The sequence below is a fragment of the Xenopus laevis genome, chromosome 2L (assembly GCF_017654675.1).
Source record: "Xenopus laevis strain J_2021 chromosome 2L, Xenopus_laevis_v10.1, whole genome shotgun sequence".
Lineage (NCBI taxonomy): Eukaryota > Metazoa > Chordata > Amphibia > Anura > Pipidae > Xenopus > Xenopus laevis.
The window spans coordinates 97,197,790-97,218,085 of NC_054373.1; the positions used below are offsets into that span (position 1 = coordinate 97,197,790).

Sequence of the window (20,296 nt, forward strand, 5' to 3'; positions counted from 1 at the left end):
TATACTGTATTTTAAGCATTAAAAGCAAAACATTGCAACATTTTGGTGGGTGAATTTGTCTCATCTTTGAAACTGAGTTGCATATCATTGCTTTGCCATGCAAAACTGGTATTTATTGACCTTTTAAAATTGTGTCGTAAAAAAATCCCTGATGACCATTGAAGAAAAAACTGTCTAGTTTTATTATAGGACCCTATAACAAACCATTTACTGTGCAACAAATAACATAAATACAACAGTTTAACACTATCCAGTATGCACATCATAGGATTAAATGGCAGAATGTTGCAGCCCAAATTGAACATTTCGTTGTGTGAAGCCATTTTTCAAGAGTTATTGCTGGGAATGTACAGTTAGACGGATAATAAGTCCAATAAATAAAAGAGACACGACAGCAAGTGATTCAAGTGCCCTTCGAATAATGAGCTTCTTCTGCGAGCGCTTGTCTTGTTCTGTTGGGTACTCAGACTGCGCTTCTTCATGTTGTTCACTCTCACTGCTTACTGAGTCCAAAGCAGCATAATTCTTTAATTCCAAATTATCTGTAATGCCAAAAAAAGATCTATTCAGAACCAACTAATCAGAATTTGATTTCTGATGGCGGCCCTGAGCTCAGTGCAGCTTTGATGGGGCTTAGTATCCTCAGTGTCTTTTGCATAGGTCAATGGGCCACAACACATTACTAAACATAAACTCTGCACTTCTTAAACTGTTTGCACCACAACATACTAGTTACAAACTTGCTCATGTTTATGAGAACATTAACCTGGACATAGAGTAGTCTTTCTGTAATACAATCACTTACCTGGGGTGTTGATCATCTCTTCATCAAATATGGCACCTTCTGTTTTCATGGCAGACTTCAAGCCTACAAGTTCCTGTGCCTACAAGTAATAAACAGTTATAATATATTAAATACATGTACTTTAAATAACTATGTGTGAAACAAACATCCACTAAATGTTAGTGTGTTTTTTATATTATTGCCCGTTCCCCATTAATATTAACATTGTATTGCATTGTATTTAAATTATTATTTAAAAATGTATTTTATTTAAATTAATTGCCAATTCAAGTGTAAAAAAAAAACAACAAAACTTAAATATTAGAGATACTTTCATAAAAATATACATTTTGTTGTCTCAGATGAAGTACCATCTTATTTACATATATGGAAAACACATAAAACATTATTAATCCTGGAATTAGCAGGGTTCTGTACAAAATGTATGCAACATGTATGAGTCTATTGCTATTTTTCAAAGACTCATTTCATAGAATTACACTGATGTCAATTTGCATTTCACATTTAACTCAGATACCTTTTCAGCTATATGTTGCCAGTTTGCTCTCCAGAAATAGATAATAAAATAAATATTTATTACAACAAATCCAGCAATTATCCCAATCCAGAATCCTGGCAAGAAAAGGAAAACACAAAGTCACATTGGCATTGCAGTTCTTTTATGGCTCACTAACAGAGACTGGATAATTTGGGGAAATTAGAAATGTACTGCGGGGCCCTTTGATCAAGAATACATTTTGTGCCATTTGTTAGTATTTAATCTTTTGTTAAAACACGCATTTTGTTTTGACAACTTGTACTGCATTCCTAAGGGTTAAAAAGTCCAGGACTATTAGGGGGTTATTTACTAAACCTCAATTTTTTACTGGTCAGACTTTCTGGGGCAAAAACCCAACTTTTTCATGGAAAAAATAAACTAAAACTTTTTTGAGATTTATTTTACCCTAATGCTCAAAATGCTCAAATCCAGCTCATGTATAATCATGTAAAATTTGAAGACATCCTGGTCTGCTCTGGGTTTAGCCCAATAATCTGGAAAATTTGGGGTTTTCAAGCGTTGACCCAAATCAATTCAGCGATTCGGGAGTAAAGCCTGAAAAATTCTCGCAAGTTTTTTCCTGACCTGAGTTATTTTAATGATAAATAAGGTAAAATTGTGGATGGGAGTTTGGTAAAGCTTTGTTTAATAAAAAAAAAAAAGAGAGATATAGTCCAGTTTTAGTAAATAACCCCCATAATGTTTGATTTGGTTAAACCTAAAAATAAGTGTTAGAAAAATAATAAAACTTGTTTTTGCTACTTTTCATGTATAGTTACAGATACAATTACATTAACAGATATATTAAGTGAACAGTTTCTAATGATTTCTGCAGTAAAAATTATGTAAAAAGTGGTGTAAAATAAATTATGTATTATTAAGTGTGTTTATTTTCTTTAATGCTCCCCAGACCCTATACTGCACGCCATTATTTTACACCACTTAAGACCTTGCATAAACTATTAGGGGCAGATTTATCAAGGGTCGAAGTGAAAATTTGAATTTCGAGCTATTTTCTTGTGTACTTCGACTAGGGAATAGTATAAATTCAATTTGAATTTGAAAAAAATTTGAATATCGAAATTTATCATGTACTGTCTCTTTTAAAATTCGACTTCTAAAACTTGCCAAATTGCTGTTTTAGCCTATCGGGGACCTCCTAGAACCCTTTTGAAGTCAATTGGTGGTCTTTGAAAAATCAAAGTTTTTTTTTAATGCGCTATTAGTTTTATTCGTACAATTCAAATTCGAATGAAATTGGCCTATTCAACCGAAAAAAACGTATAAAATAATATATAAATTTCGGTTGGTATTTTTTTATTCGAATTTCGAAGGTTATTTCATTCGAAATTCAACCCTTGATAAATCTGCCCCTTACAATCAGTAGGAAAAATGTAGGTAGTACGTAAAAATGCTGTCATTTTATACAATCAATACACAACTTTAGAAATATACCGGTAGCATTTTCATGCGGCAATGCCTGTTGATCAGGTGGTATATTTGATCACAGTTTCACACAGCATCATAAATAAGTGTAGATGGCTAAAGGTCACTACAGATACAGTATAAGGATGGGATTGTGTTATCAATCATTTGATTACTGTGTCAATCAGTATCTGTCTGAAAATTGTGATTAACTGGCTTTTATAAAAGTGTCACGAACAAAGCCCAAGATTTAAACAGGTTATTCTCAGACAATGACGATAAGCCTCAGAATTATTTATAAAAGTAGGAACGAATGTAACCAAGGCATTATACAGCTTTCAGGATAATAGGTGATTGCCTGAGCAACCTCTTAACAATGCAGTTGGAAATCACCACTAACTTCTTACACCCGAAGCTTGCAGATGCCTATGTAGAAATATACACATGCTCAGTAAGAGGCAAGATAAAATTAATTAATAATAAGATGATTATATAATAATTAAAATAAAAATGTTGCAAATTTGGGATAAAGATATAGGGCATTATCAATGGCTTCTCATCTCTATCTCTTTGGCTTGGCAAGTGTTCTTGACAACTGTATGTGATAAGTGCTCCTGTGAGCCATACGCCAAACTGATGACAAACAAAATTGATGGCCATTGACTTTTAATGGGTTGTTGTGATTTTCCGTACAAGGCACTCGATATTCTCATCACGTTCGGCACTGTTCCAGGACACGATTAGCAGACTACAGCATCGGTGCAAAAGGTAGGCTTTATTTCAACACACACATGGTTGGGATTTACAGCGGTGGGTGTGCAGGGCTGATTGACTTACGCGTTTCTTGCCGGATCTCCCGGCACTTCCTCAGAGTCATTTAAAATCACATGACTCAAGACTTAAATGCTGTAGTCTGCTAATCGTGTCCTGGAACAGCGCCGAACGTGATGAGAATATCGAGTGCCTTGTACTGAATACCGGCGGGAAGTGGCTGGCGTCTCACACAGGCTGCGACCAGGAGGACACAGCGATACTGGGTGAGCTCCGATGCGGATCGCATCAGTCTTTATATAATTATCTGTTGTGATTTTCCCAAAGGAAAACAAACTTGTGGGCTATTATCCAAAATTTTCTTAACATCGATTTCATAGCTGCCTTTTTGGCCTTAAACCTAAAGGGATTCTGTAATGGGATGCCGAAACATCTTATGATCCACACAATAAAGGTGATCTGCAGGTTGGTTACCGCACATTGTAATCCATTTATTTCATCCATTATACTTGAATACAAAAGGATAGTGACGGGGAGTGTAAGGAAAACTGTGACAAACAAGACATGGTAAAGGTCCCACTTTTGTATTTACAAAAAACAGTAAAATAAACCCAAAAACATGTTTTTCAGTTAATATTGCTCCTCCAGCAGAATCTTTCACTGAAATCCATTTTTTTTTAAAGAACAAACTGATTTTTTTTATATTTAATGTTACAATTTACATGGGCTAGACAGGTTCTTAGTTTCTCAGGTTCCCTCAGCCATGTGACTTGCACTCTGATAACCTCAGTCACTCTTTACTGCTGTGCTGCAATGACGAGTGATTTCACCCATATCCGCTCCCCTAATTTGCCCATCAGCAGAATAATGGATAGGTAACAAAATGACAGCTCTCTTACACCTCTGCTAAAGGATTCATCTACCTGAAATGATAGCAACTTATTTTTATGCTGCTGTCTCTCTGCTTTGGGCTAATAGCCCACTGGTAGAGCCTTTCTTTAGCAAGTGAGAAACAAGCAAAAATGCCATACTGCTTCCATTTAACTTTAGGGGTGACATGCGGAAATATGTTGCCCATGGGAAATCATCACTACCCCTCAGGCAACAAGTCTCCTAAATTTTTTTTGGATTGATGGATTATGTCAGTGGGAATCTCCAGCACTGAAATGTTTAAATCGCTTAACCATCAAACCACTTAATTTCCTGCCACTGCTGAAAAATCAGGGATATTTAAAATTGCCCTGTTCGTCTGTCACGGTTTCTTATAATATGAAATACATTGTGGATGATATACACAGAGTACTGTTTTCAAGTGGAGTCTATGCTGAATTTGTATACGTCACCTGGATGTTTATCCTATTTTTCGCGTGTCCTCCAATACTATAATATATAGTATAACACAAGAAAGGGCAAAATGATCTGAGATGACTGCCTACACATCAATATTATAACTAAATAATACAATTATTGGCTCATGAATAACATTTTAAATGGTAGAATTAGTTATTTGCGATGTACACAGTGTCATTTAGTAATAAAAACTACCCCATAAAAATCATTTCATGAATGCCTTTAAAGAGGCCCTGTCACCCAAAAATAAAAAACCTTTTTCAAACTTAACATCGAACCCAAATTCTTTTTTTTAATTAAAATATGTAAACTTATTATATATTGCCTGCCCTTCCTCTATGCCTCCAGCATAGAGGTAGGTTAGGCAATGTTTTTCACTTTCCATTCTGCACTTCCTAGATGGCACAGCACACATTCCCTCTTCCCTCCTCACACAATATAATTGTGTAGGGAACTGTGCATGGGCATTAGGTTCCCCATTTTGGTGCATACACAAGATTATGGGATGATGCAAAGCTTGCCTTAATAACAGTGTCCAGAAAATGGTGCCTGCCTGCTTGATGTGATTGCAATTTCTGAGTCTAAAAGAAACAAGAATTTAATCATTTATATGGTGTAAGTCAAGTTTTTTTCCTTGTGTAACCTCATACAATAGCATTTGGAATTATTTCTTAGGATGACAGGTCCCCTTTTAAAGAAAAGTACCAAAAATAAATTGCAATGTGAATGTTATAGGTGTGTTATTTCATTTGGTTTAACTAAAATTTATATGCGTTATTTATTAAAGCTTGAATTTTAGAGCTTTGTGAGCTTTCTTATACACCGAATGAACTCACAACTTGAATGGTTTTAATTTAAGAAAAAACTCGAATCAGTGTAAATTGATTGAGTTTTCAAGCAAAACCCACGGAAAAAAACTCAAACATCATAAAGGCTATTAACATCTTCAAATGGTTCAAGAGGCCTCTGCCATTGACTCCTGCATGACCTTGAAAGGTTTTTTTTCGGATTCAAGCTATTTCCAGCTTTGGGGTATAAAAAATCTCAAACAATTAGAAGTGTTTTTTCTTGATACAGTTAAAAGCTTTAAAATACCTTTCATTCCAAGTTTTGCAGTAAACATTAGAGGTACTGCAATGGGAAATGTTATTAAGCAGTAAGTTAATGCAAAAATGGCAGCTCCAACCTCTGGCTTTCCAATTCCTCTGGCAAGTCCAATAAAAACAGTCTGTAGAAGACAAGGAAACCATTTACACCTGATTAATAAACCAAATGTGAGCAAACCAACCATTTATTTAATTATTTAAGCAAATAAAAATATTTCTGTAATTTCAATATTGTTTACCCCTAGTACTAATTCTAAATACACTCTAAAGTCTAATATTTGCATGAAAACATGTTAATTCCAGGCCTAGAGCATCAGTGACATACATTTCCATCACCATCAATTAAATGCAGTATTGCCATAAAATTATTGCATTGTAATATAGAAATGGTGCAACTCTTTTTAAAAAATTAGAAAACTGTAATAGTATAGTGGTTCAGTGTTTCACTTATTGAAATATTTAAAATGAAATTATTCATTGAATACTTACTGCTGGCGAATCCAAAACATGAAACAGGGCACAAACTGGTATTACATCAATAACCAGTGACAGTATTCCCCTAGGAAATAGAAAAGAAATAACACCAACATGAAGCTACAGTGGGGTGATCCCAGTGGTGACCAATAAAAGGAAAACCATGTTTGGGAGTTTTAACCTTGAAATCAAGCAAGGGCACTTAGTCCTTGTGTTAAAAGTATAATGAAGCAAAAGAATTCTTAAAGGGATTGTTAAACTGTTAGTATGATGTAAAAAGTGATATTCTAAGACAATTCTAAGACAATTTTCAATTGGTTTTCATGTTTTATTATTTGGGGTTTTTGAGTTATAAAGGTTTTTTATAGCAGCCTTATATTTTTCCATTTCAGCACTCTGGTTGCTAGGGTCCAAATTACTGCAGCAACAATTAATTGATATGAATAAGAGACTGAAAATTTAATATGAGAGGGCCTGAATAGAAAGAGGAGTAATGAGTAATAAAAAGTAGCAATAGCAATAAATTTGTAGCCTTTCATAGCATTTGTTTTTTTAGTGGGGTCAGTGACCCCCGTTTGAAAGCTGGAAAGCTGGAAACAGTAAGAAGAAGAAAACAAATAATTCAAAAACTGTAAAAAAGAAAAAAATTGGGCCAACTGAAAAGTTAACTTAAAGGTGAACTAATGAATTAATCAGATGAAAGGGAGTGTAGGACTGGCCAGATATGGGATGACTGACATAGTTGGCCATATTAAATATATTGCAATATATGGACAAACAATCCCTGTTTTGTTTAAAGGGGAGGGCATTTTCTAGGCTTAATGCACAAAATATCTTAAAATCCTTAATATAGTGAATACAGTACGCCCTATTGTAAAATATAAGGATATGAGAAGTTACTGAGGGTGTTTCATGACCATATAAAAGCATGAGGCCAAAGGCCCGGATTTCAGGCTTGGGTGCCCCTAGGCCTGCTGGATCCTAGTGCCTGGCACCCTCGTGAGCGCATCCTCCCTGCAAGCGCGAGAGAGCACATGTGCTGGTGTACTAGGAATTACATGTACAAGAATATGCTTCCCGGTGCTCCTTAGTTTGCGGCTGGGGGGCATGCTGTCCCTAAAAACTTGCTGTCCTAGGCCCGGGCTTTTGTTGGCTCACCACAAATCCGGGCCTGCAGGTCATGAAACATCACTAAGCTCCAATTATAACCAATGACATCACTAAGCACTGTTTGTAAGGATAGAATTAACAGAATATTTATGGCTCTTGTGTATTATATATCGATAATGGTTTGAGTGCATAAAATGTAATAAAAGTAGCAAAGTTTGTACCAGGTGTAGTAGCCTATAGCAACCAATCAGCAGGTATTATTTTGGGGAGACTTTATTTTAAAGCAAATATCAGATTAGTTACTAGATGTAATGCAAACATTGTGACCTTGTAAACTCAATATATTTTAGGAACTTCCTTGGCCTGAGCACACATTTCCCTGCCCAAAGCAAGCATGACATAGTCATTGAAGTAACCCTGTTGGATCTTCGTGTGACTGTATACATTTTAAAATAAATTGCAAAGTTACGTGAAACTGCAGTGAATACATATATGTCTGTGTTTCAAATCCAATGTAAGTTGACATAGAATAAGTAAGATTACATAGTTATTATAGTAATAGATAGGATAAGTAATAACTTACTTATCATTAGTGAAAATGCTTGCAATAGGTTTCCTTAGCCCAGTCAGTATGCAGAGACTGACTAATGTAGGTATTGCTGTAAGATACAAATGTACAGAGTTCATTCACTATATCATTTGTCCACTGGCAATTAATATTTTACATTTTATATGCACAGCCCAATAATCACTTCAATGAAGGAAGGGTTTGGATGTGTTTATAAGTTGCTCAAATGAAGCCTGATCCATCTGTATAAGGGATAATGTGCTAAATAGATGAAGGATAATGACAAATGCCTTTATTATGGTCAAGCAACTCCATTATTATAAAGCGTATGCCTCATAAACAATCACAGATATCTTCTGTGACATCCAATAAATGTTCAAGATACAATAGGAAAACAATATATATACTAGATTTCTGCTTTTTAGCTTTTTCCATGTAGTGATAAGTGAAGCCTTCTGAAATCAGAAGGTATTTACTCGTCTCATGCCATACACACAGCACTGCCTAAATACCAAAAATGAGAGTTTTAATTCTCCCATAAGACATCATGGACTGAGACATGCAAATCACTCCTTTGTGTTCCTTTGGCCAACTACGCACCCAGAACCGCTGGTTTATAGCACAAATACAGCCTAATGGTTCAGAGCCATATAGCCAAACTTGCAGACAGCCTGTTTTGATCATAGTGGGGGATTATTCAAATAAATGATATCATTCAATGAAGTCAGTAGAGCTCATGGGAATTCTGGGGTCCATAACATTTGATCTTTAGTAGTGGCATTATCCCTCTTATCAAAACCAGGTGCTTGTCCTGCATAATACTGTGTGTTGTGAAGGCAACATATAAATATATATTTTCTTCTGTTTAAAAACATATTGGTCAGATTTTTTCTATGGTCGATCATAATCATGCTGATCCATTTGCCATTTCTCCGTGCCTTCCTACCTGTTAAAACAAAGCTCAGTTTTGCAGATTTCTTGGCTTGCTCTGTCTCCCCGGCACCTAGAAAAGTACCAACTCTAATGCTAACAGCCATGCTGAGGGCAAACGGAATCTGTTGCAGAGAAAGGATAAATTGGAATAAATAGAAAACAATGTGAACAAAAGCACAGAAATCAATGACAAAAGACTGATTTCCGATGCAGTGACCTTGTGGATTAGGATAATCATCTGATACAAGATTGTCTGGGCTCCCAGCTCCGCCAAGCTAATGAGACCTAAACAGAGCAAAAAATAAATACATAAATAAAAATATCTCTGCATAATGAAGCTCTTGTAGGCAATCTGTCAATGATATATATTAAATCTATGCATCTGAAAATTACATTCTGTGGTTCAATATTAGCACCAGCCTGTATAAAGTGTTATTATATTATTGTTGGAGTCAAATTTCAGATGTCAGATGTTTTTCATTGTTATGCACCTACACATCCTTTCATTTCATATAGGGCATTTAGAAGAAACACAGGTTTGGATAATGCTGCCAATTACTGGCGGCAAAGTTACACAGTAATTATGATACAGTCGCATTGAGTGTACATATTTAGGATTTAAATGAGTAACCTGTTAATATGATTGCTATCTCATATGCCCAAGATTCTATGCCTGTCATCAGCATATTGGGTATTCCAAGTGCCAAGAAAACTCTCCATTCCTTTAGACATTCAGTAGTCCAGCCTATATATGAAAATACAGAAAGATGTGGTGCATTTTACTTACATTAAAAAGGACACCAAACATGATGATCCTATGAACAGTGCTAGGCAAAACCTTGACACTGATACTATACAAGGCAAACATATGAATGTATATTAACGTGGATTTTCACCCAAAAAATGTTTGTATAGCAAAAGAAAATGAAACAGAATATGTCTGGATTGGTTTAAACTTATTATTATTATTTATAAAGTACCATCATTTCCTGTAACACTTGACAGAGTAAAGGGACACAAATACAAGTCCTTTAAGTTTAGATATATAGACAAAACATTTCACCAAGATAGATGCACAGTTACAATTGGAGCCCAGTTGGTAAGAGCATACACTCTAAGTGAGAGTTGAAGTGAGACATACGATGAGGGTAACCAGTGTGATTGTAGAGTTCCTGTTGGCTAGGATAGTAAGGATAACTGCATAGAGAAAAATAGAACTATCATTTGTGTGTGTGTGTGTGTGAGTGAAGAGTAACAGGATAAGATGGCTGGTCAAGTTCATGAGGCCTTTTGCAGAGTGGTCAACAAATTTGGGCAATGAGCAATTTTGCAATTTACATTTATTTTATATTTTAAGTGATTTCTGAGATATTCGTAGTTTTAGACTGTTAGGCAGGCTTGGCTCATTAGCTCTTTTTGAAGGCGCAGAGTGTCAGCGACCCTACCTGTCTATGCACTTCCTATACTCAATTAACCATGGGGTCGCTTACTTCCAGCAACCTTAAAATATAAATATTCCAGAAACCACTAAAAATAGCAAACTAATGTAAATTAGAAAAGTGCTCAGAGAAGCATGCGGAGGAAGTTTACATAAAATCATTTTCAGGTTTAGATCCCTTTTAATAAACTTGGAGGAGATGTGACTCTTGTTTCAAGACCAGAAAGGGATAAACAAAAACTAATTTCAACTGCAATTATATTTACAAATAATTTTAATAACACCCACAGGGCAATGTCTTTGGAAGCTATTCTCCGGAAAAAGAGGAAAACAAGTGGAAATGTTGCCTCAGGCAGCACTTTGCAGGGGTTACAAAAAAAGGCTGCCACTAGTAAGTTTATAAACCAAATTTCCAGAAATTTAGCTCCACCAGTCAAACTGCCCCCTCAGCAGCTGATCCAGACATATCCCCTGTATTGATGACATACCTTACACTTTGCACTGAAATGATTCTTATCACTTTTTCCCCACTGGATAAGTGATTGGGAAAAAAAATCACTAGAAAATGTTATACATTCTGTAAGTCTTACAGAAGCTACTGCATTATCATGCGTTTTGTAAATGCACCTTACCTGGCCATGTCTCTACATGAATCTTTTTGAGCCAGATATAGAGATACAAAACTGTACATTCAAAAAGTGAGCCAACTGTTATTGCCACAGAAGCCCCTCTGAAAGGAAAGTAAATGTGGATGGGATTATTGCTTTGCTCAGTGATATTGTATTTTGGTTATGATAGTGTTCTAAAACATACACACAAACACATACATATAAAAAAAAGATATATTAGGCCACCTGCTGGAAAATCCAGGTGTAACAAGGATGTTACTTAATTGATTATCCACAGTTCTTTACAAAATAAGCATTATGTTTACTACTTCCTTTTTTATTATTTTATTACTCTGAAGTATAGCCTTTAAGACGACCATGGTTTTCTATATTGGTGGTATCAGAAAGGAGCAAAGACTTGATCCGGCAGATGATCTAAGAGAGGCAGGGTTGGATTTACATAAAGGGCACCTTTAGGCCCACTGCTATTCGTCACCCCTGTCCCCTCTCCTTCATTTGTGCCAATGCAAACATTTTCATCATCAGGTTGGGAGCACTGGGAATTGGCGCACGAGAAATTAAAAAAACTATTGTATCTCATGAGCAGCCCCAGAACTTCCGAACCAATGTGGATATGGTTGGGCAACATGCCGCCCCCCTAAATTCCTGCTGCCCTAGGCTTGGGCCTTGGTTGCCTTTCCACAAATGCGGGCCTGAAGAGAGGTACCCCTCTCTTTGCAATGTGTACTGTGGTACTGTGCATGTGCCGATTACCAATGGGAAGAGGACAGGCTGAGTTCTGGTGCATGGGGCAGGACTGGACCTAAGGACAGCCCTTGTCATGGACTGACCCCAGTTTCATTGATTGAGACAGGTCTTCCAACCTGAACAGTTAATAGACTAAACTGTGGGTGAAACTACATACAAATGTTTGAAATTCATAATCGGATCAAATAGTTACTTCTAAGCTTCTTTTGCCATTTTTTTTACTGTTCTATTGGAGAAGGAATGCTCCAGAAATAAAGCTTGCCACCCAGTCTTTATGTGCTGTTAATCTCGCTATGTATAGCTATCTTTATACTAGCAGGCTAAGTGCCCCACACCATGCATACGGTAAGAGGACTGCATATTTTGCAAGTACAGCTAGTAAAAAGAAGACAAACTTTGAAAAGAATATACTTACATTACCCCGGTTTTTAGTACAAACAGCAGAATGTAATTAAAGATTGCGTTAATAATAAGTGCAATAAAACTAATTAAGTTCTGCGGCCAAATAATTCCCTGAAACAAAAAAGAAAAAAGTAAATATAATAAATAATGACTGCATTTTGTTGATTCATATATTTATAAAGGTACACACATAAGGCTTATTTAGAAATGCAAGCTTATATGTAAAGCTCAAACTTGCTCAGAATTTTGTGCCTGGTTACTCTCTGTTAACAAAGATACTTAAAACCTATATACACCTGGTGCCAAGCTGCAATACCCCAGTTCAGTTTGTTTTGATAAATTGTGCACAACTGCATGCAACAAACAGAGCAAAAGGCCCACTGACACAAGTGAGCTATGGAATTAACACCTGGCTAGAGGGGGCTTTACTTCTATGGTTCCCTTATTACAGTGGACCTGTTGTGCCTATTTTTTGCCACCTTCGAACACATACTATATGTCCCCACCCCCCGGGGACTGGAAATTTCTTAATCCCAATGTCACCCAATCTCCATCGATACTCCTCTATGCCAGCAAGTGTGATTGGGAGATTTTTCCTTTGTACTGCAGTTTAGTGAAAGGTGTAAGAATCCAAAACCAATGTGCAGCTGCAATGTGCAACTACAACGTTAGAAAAGTTACATGATATTGATATACTGTACCTGATTTTGTAAGTATCGAAGTCCAAGTTGGAAAAAGCAAAATGCCTGTTAGGAAAACAGAAATATTACTGTTAGAGCAGCGAGTTTCAGATTTTTCATGTTCAGGGCTGCTTAAGCTTTTAATAAATCCAGAGGTATTTGAAAAAATTTCTGTAGCAGCCATAAATTCACGATTATCTGGGACAATAAATATGTGTTGCTCTTTCTGATTGGCTTCCAGTAGTATGTAGGAAAACAAACAGGCATTCTTGCAATATAAGAGCTATTATAAACTCACCTGCATAGTATTCTCTTTCTTTGGACAACTTACATCTCATTATAACATTGATAATTTGGATGCTTGGCTTTAAAAATCACCATAAAGAAGTGGAGTTTGGTTTTTAGTATTGTTCTCTCCTCATGTAAAATGTGATGTGTTTCAACCCCTCACTCACCAGGCTTCACATATAGTAGTTAGATTGTATGTAAGCTTTAAAAAAAACATTACTTATTTCTTTGTAATAAAAAAGCAGATGTCATGTAGAGGCACCTGGAACTTCTGGCCAGTAAAACATAAAATCATTAATACTAAAATAATTTCGAATATTATAAATTGAAGGCTGGAATAAAAAAAAATACAAATAAATCAATAAAAGTAACTCTAAATAGCATAAAAATAAGTGAAACAATTAAAAGTATTGGTGGCTCTTTAGTCCTAGAACATCCATCTAGGACCCCCCCCCCCCATTACTTCTGAACAGAGTATGTTACATGTAATGGAGTCTTTAAAGTACTGCAGGGGATACTTACAGGTAGAGCTGGAATATTCACCAACATACATAATTCAGCCAACCTGCCAACAATATTATTGTTAATATAAACATAAACAATCTTACAATTAACTTGAAACTAAAGCATCATTATGCATCCATGAAATATCAATTTCAGGATCTATATAGTAAAAATTATCAGCATATCAAGCACACAAACCAGCATGAACATGCAGCTAAGTGAGAGTGAACCATGTGATACCATTTACTGTTCCTGTTCCTCCAAAACAACCCACTTTTCTGGGATGTCAAATCCTGTTTGATCAAAAAAATGCAGGAACTGGAAGTATAATATACTCAATCTAATTAAAAAAGTCACCATAATTACTGTACCTTGCCACTTCTGGATTTTGTCCGAGCAACACAAAAATGTTTTTAGTGTTGATATATAATGCCCAACAGGGAAAGCAAGATAGAGACAGAATGACGATGGCACGCTGTAGAACAATTCCAATCAGTTTTAGGTTTTTCCCTCCATATAACTTGAAAGAAAAAAACACATATTTATTTGCCTAATGGGATATACTGTATATATATAATATATATATAACAATAAGTATTTAGAACATAAGTACTATTAAACTTATTCTATTCTACCTATCCAAACCACAGTTGGATGACCATTTTTCTTGGCATAGGGCATCGTTTGTTTGAAGGTGAACTAAATTATCGTGTAGGATTTATTTCACTAAATAGATCCTTATATAAACATGATATTACTCTATAATTCGTAGTTCATATAAATTGTTCAGTTTATTTAATGTGCTAATAAGTCACTTAATTCCTTGGGGGTCAGTGGCATTTACCCTAAGTATAAACACTATAGGGGGTTATTTAATAAAAGGCATTAAGTTTGACTTGGTGCAGTAACCTATAGCAATCAGCAGGAAGCATTTACTGGTCACCTGTTTAAAATCAAACATCTTATTGGTTGCTATGGGTGCCTGCACCTGGGCAAACTTAGTGCCTTTTATTACATATGGGGGTATGTACTAGAGCTATTGTCATTGCTTCATATGTAAATTGCATATGTTTCTAGGTAAGTTATGTAAATGTAGTATATTTATGTAGGTTTCTACCCAAGTTACTACCCCTCTTGTCAAAATTTGACAGGGCCTCTGACAATAGTCCCCACTGCTCCAGGTTAGGTTATCGGATGGTTCAGTTTACAATTATGGCAGCTGGCAGGACTGATATGTAAGGTGATCCTCACATGGGAAAATCTCTATTCTACCTCGAAACTGCTCAGCCCACCATTCTCAACAAATGTTGCATGTCACATTGCTAAGCATGTTCAGGCACTGAAGAAGGGTCTAGCCAACATGCTGCTTTCTGCTAAGTAATTGTGCTTTGAATTATTTGAAACGCTATACAATCTTAAATCAACAAAATGAACCCGTCTTTCTTTTTCAGGGCTAAGAGCCCCCAACCTTCTTATGGGATACACAAATAAACACCATCATTTTAATACAATCCAACTCGCAAATATGTTGCGTAATCGGCCATTACATTTAAAAAGTGGGTGGGCCTTAAACACGTCAATAAGTACAATTTTAATTCATAATAAAAAAACATACTGTATAAAATTATTTCCTCACTAATAATGTAACTAGAAAATCTATAGGAAATAGCTCAGGCTAAAGATTGTCTACATGTTCCATTTTGCTCCTACCTGTGAGAGAAGAGTATCACATGCACCACACAAGCCCATTCCTACAGACATCCCAGTGACAGCTGCAAACTGACAAAGTGCAAACACAGTTACAACAAATCAAATACCAAATATATTGTTGTATAGTTGTGATCATTTCATTAATATCACAACTATTGGTTATTTCAATCCTTTCAGTAGAAGAGCCAGGAGAAATGTTCTTTGTTGCTTGTTAGTTGGTTTAGGGAATGGGCCATTAAGTTAGTCAGTTATTAGGAGGATAAAATCCTTCCAAGATATACGATTAATTAATAAATGTAGCAAATTCAAGTGAACAGTTCAGAGCTAAATCAACAGGTTTTTTTCTCAGAATTCCAGCATCATTGCAGGCAGTTGCATCCAGTGCATGTTTTCTTGAAGTGGGCACAAGTTGCGTCTAGTTTATGGAGAGTGGGATTATTTCTGGAGTGTAATGCACGAGGAATAAATGTGAAAATTGTTAGGGACAAGTCAGTAACTTTTGATGCAAACCATTAGTGAAGTACTGGCACATCCAGGCTGGCAGAAATTAAACCATTCATGCAAGGGGGCTGGGTGGGTACACTGGCTCTGCCTTCATGAATGGTGTTAAGTCAGTGCATGTATTTGCATTCATTTTTTACTTACAGCATTGGCAAGCATTATTGCATCTAGTTCCATCTTTCCAAGGTGTCCACAGAACACAGCAGTTACAATCATTGGTGCATAGTCCAAAAAATTGGTGATGATCTAAAATAAAATAATTTATATTAGGTTTGCATTTTAGAAGTTGCGGTTGAAGGAATAGAGAACATGAAGCCAAATATACACATATGAGGTGATATTGTCATTGGAAGATTATTTTGCATTTATGTAGCCATGGTCTCTGGTATTACAATTATGTTGTTAGGCTACAGCCCCCAGCATGCTTTAACCTTTCTTTATTTACTGTGTGTGCCAGTGCATAAGTTTATTTCCAGACCAAAGATATGAATTTGCTGCTATAACAGCTACTGTTCTGGTAAGAATTTCTACTAGATTTTCCTGCATTGTTGGAAGGATTTGCTTTGCTTCATACACAAGAGCATTAGTCAGGTTGGTCAAAGATAGGGATGAAGCCTAGTTTGAAGTCAGGGTTGCCACCTTTTCTTGAAAAAACTACCGCCCTTCCTATATTTTTATGCATTTCCACTATTAATAACATTGGGATCAAGCTTTATTTTTACAGGCCAGGCCGGTAAAATACAGGGCAGGTGGCAATCCTATTTGCAATATGTGTTCCATTTCATTCCACAGGTTTGATTGAGTTGAAGTCAGTGCTCTGTGCAGGCCACACCAGTGGACAAGCGGCGTCCAACAGCTTGCACCATGTCAGCAGAGCTGGGTGAACCAGATCCAACCTTTAAAAAGCCCAAGGGGCTAGTATTAGAACGTCGCACTGCTCCCGATCTGCAAAGAAACAGTGAGCAAAAAAATTAATTCATGAGTCTCTTACATGGTGTGGTATTAAAAGTGCAATCCAGGACGTAATTCACCATGTTTTTTTATCCACTATGCAATGCTGTCCCAATAATTTCTAAGTGTCCGCAAGTGGGAGTTCCGTGTGATGCCGATGCCTCAAAAAGTGTGAAATCTCAAACATTTCGATTAATTAGACACATTGACCTGGAAAGTTTTTGGAACAGGGATTGCATCACTTATGGTGTGCCAAAATGCCAACATGTTATTCTTTAAACTCGAGTTAGCAGTGCCTGTTGATGCAGCTCACAAGGAGAACCAGACATCAATTTGAAGGTGGCTTAGCTTCAGAGTTTCCCTGTGTGCAGAGGCCCCATTTGTGTGACCAGCAATGAGCGCAGCTATATATATATAGTTACATAGTTAGTTACATAGTTAAATCGGGTTGAAAAAAAGACAAAGTCCTAAAAGTTCAACCCCTCCAAATGAAAACCCAGCATCCATACACACACCCCTCCCTACTTTCACACAAATTCTATATACCCATTTCTATACTTACTATAGAGTTTAGTATCACAGTAGCCTTTGATATTCTGTCTGTCCAAAAAAATCATCCAAGCCATTCTTAAAGGCATTAACTGAATCAGCCATCACAACATCACCCGGCAGTGCATTCCACAACCTCACTGTCCTCACTGTGAAGAACCCCCTACGTTACTTCAAATGAAAGTTCTTTTCTTCTAGTCTAAAGGGGTGGCCTCTGGTACGGTGATCCACTTTATGGGTAAAAAGGTCCCCTGCTATTTGTCTATAATGTTCTCTATTGTACTTGTAAAGTGTAATCATGTCCCCTCGCAAGCGCCTTTTTTCCAGAGAAAACAACCCCAACCTTGACAGTCTACCCTCATAATTTAAGTCTTCCATCCCTCTAACCAATTTAGTTGCACGTCTCTGCACTATCTTCAGCTCATTTATATCCCTCTTAAGGACTGGAGTCCAAAACTGCACTGCATACTCCAGATGAGGCCTTACCAGGGACCTATAAAGAGGCATAATTATGTTTTCATCCCTTGAGTTAATGCCCTTTTTTATGCAAGACCAGGGCCGGAATTACATAGTGGGCGCCCCTAGGCCCATTACCGTTTGTCGCCCCTGTCCCCTCCAGTGGCACAGTGGGGATGGCGCACTGGAAATTTAAGAAATTATTGTATCTCCAGCGCATCCCCAGTGTTTTTGAACCAATGTGGGTGTGGTTGGGCAGCATGCCGCCCCCCTAAAATCCTGCCGCCCTAGGCCCAGGGCCTAGGTGGCCTTTCCACAAATCCAGGCCTGTGCAAGACAGAACTTTATTTGCTTTAGTTGACACAGAATAACACTGCCCAGAATTAGACAACTTGTTATCTACAAAGACCCCTAGATCCTTCTCATTTAAGGAAACTCCCAACACACTGCCATTTAGTGTATAACTTGCATTTATATTATTTTTGCCAAATTGCATAACCTTGCATTTATCAACATTGAACCTCTAAAGCTTGAATTACAGAAAGATTTTACATTTGAGACGGACAAATCCATCTTACTTTTCATTTAATAAATTACACATTTTTTGAGGTTCATAGTAATAAGTAGAATCCATGATTTTTAGCTCTAAAAAATCTGATTCAGGGAAAACTAACAAAATACGAATGTTAGTAGATTGGCCCCTTAGGCCATAGATAAAGAGATGGGTAAATCTGACCCATTTCTCTTCACTGAGTTTTCACTGTTCGAAATGCATTGACGTTTTTGGGCGACAACATTTTTTTGACATGCAACAAAATCTTTTTGATGCAAAACATTTTTTTTACCCATTGGAGTCTATGGCTGTCATTTATGCAGTGAAACTTGCCAATAAATTTCGCTCATGACTAGATATTACACTAATCAAATATCAGAGTGAAAAACAAACTGCTATAGAGTTTTTCTGACAGAAAACCTATGTGTAAAGCTTCCAGTTTCAGTAGGAACAAAGTACATGGCGCCAGATTTGCACAGATCACTGGAGGGTTCTTTTGCATTTTTATGGCAACGCTGGCCCTGTCGACCCAAGGATAGGTTTTCTAGAGCAACATTGCTTTAAGGCTACAGCCCTGCTGTTTCTTTTTTCCAACTCCCTATTTGCTTTAACTATGATAAGTATGCTGGAATTTGTATTTCAGTAACACCCAAGTAAACAATATTTAGATTCTCTTTAACACTTTTATTTTTCTATGAAAGTTAGTGTTTTAATGAACTGGCATATTTATCAGACACCACTCAAATGTTCTAGTTAATCAGAGCTTCTAATCTAATACTTTTAAATATTAAATAATATTAAATAACTGCAGTGATACACTAAAACAGGGCACCATTTGTAAGTCTGACCTCCTCTGGGGGTTTTCAGCTGTAACCACTGTTGCCATGCAAAAACAAAATACCAGTTAGTAGTAAATTTGCCCCTGTAACAAATGTAGTTAGGACCCAAAACACTAGTTAGGGCTTTATTTGCATCAATAATTTTATTGGCTGTGTAACATAGAGAGAGTAATCAATAAAACACTAATTCAACCCCCTGTTGGTCTGCATTTCATTTACTACTGACGGAATTCTCATTAACCCCATTGATTCAGCACAATACTTGGGTAGTTTTTGATTCTTACTTCTCCTCTAAATATATTGATACCACCAAATACTACCAAATCCTGTTGCTCTTTCCTCTGGATAAATTGTCAAGCTCCATCCCTTTCTTGCTGTTCCTCACCTCTGGGATTCTACCCCTTAATTCTTCCATAAGGAATTCTCCCTTAGCCTTTTCAAACTAAGCTCAACTTAATGCCACTTAATCTTTATTATTGTGTATATTTATTATATATTTATTGCATATGATTGTCCCTCTCTGTACACTATTACTGCACTGTAAACATGTATAGTGCTGGATACACATTACAAACATAAATACATTTCTAGGGCTTAGAAATCCATCAAAAACTGGCCAACATCATTTTAGCATAAATAAAAAGTGCCTTATTTTGGATAGGCAGAAATACACCAGTTACTTACCAGAGGTCCAGAAAACCATAGCAGCATTTTCAACTCTGAAACATTATCCTGGAACAGCTTTCTTATCCTCCCTGAAGCCTTTCCACAACCTCCAGGGGTGCAGTTCCATGGCATGGTGACACTTCTCTTCACTGCACCTCTTTGTGCATTTAAAACTTATTAGGCAAATGTCTGATCAGAAGAGTCCATATCACTGCGATTGTTAAAGGGAGAGTCCATTTCTAAAATGCAAAGATTATGTGGAAGGATGAACATTTCAAACACCAGGAACTGCTGTGGCCAAAC

At 36.6% G+C, this 20,296-nt stretch overlaps 1 protein-coding gene across 1 annotated transcript; it reads right to left on the reverse strand.

Annotated features, from left to right (window-relative positions):
- Positions 1-158: 158 nt before the first annotated feature.
- Positions 159-20,296, reverse strand: LOC108708294 (multidrug and toxin extrusion protein 2-like). The gene is made up of 17 exons (XM_041582230.1): positions 20,012-20,296; positions 16,124-16,225; positions 15,479-15,547; positions 14,140-14,288; positions 13,787-13,829; positions 12,998-13,042; positions 12,310-12,407; positions 11,151-11,248; positions 9,712-9,825; positions 9,298-9,365; positions 9,094-9,202; positions 8,163-8,238; positions 6,485-6,554; positions 5,985-6,117; positions 1,323-1,417; positions 806-884; positions 159-542 (listed from the first exon to the last, which is right to left on the reverse strand). The coding sequence occupies exons 1-17, from the start codon at positions 20,123-20,125 to the stop codon at positions 334-336; spliced, it is 1,671 nt and encodes a 556-aa protein (XP_041438164.1). The 5' UTR covers positions 20,126-20,296; the 3' UTR covers positions 159-333.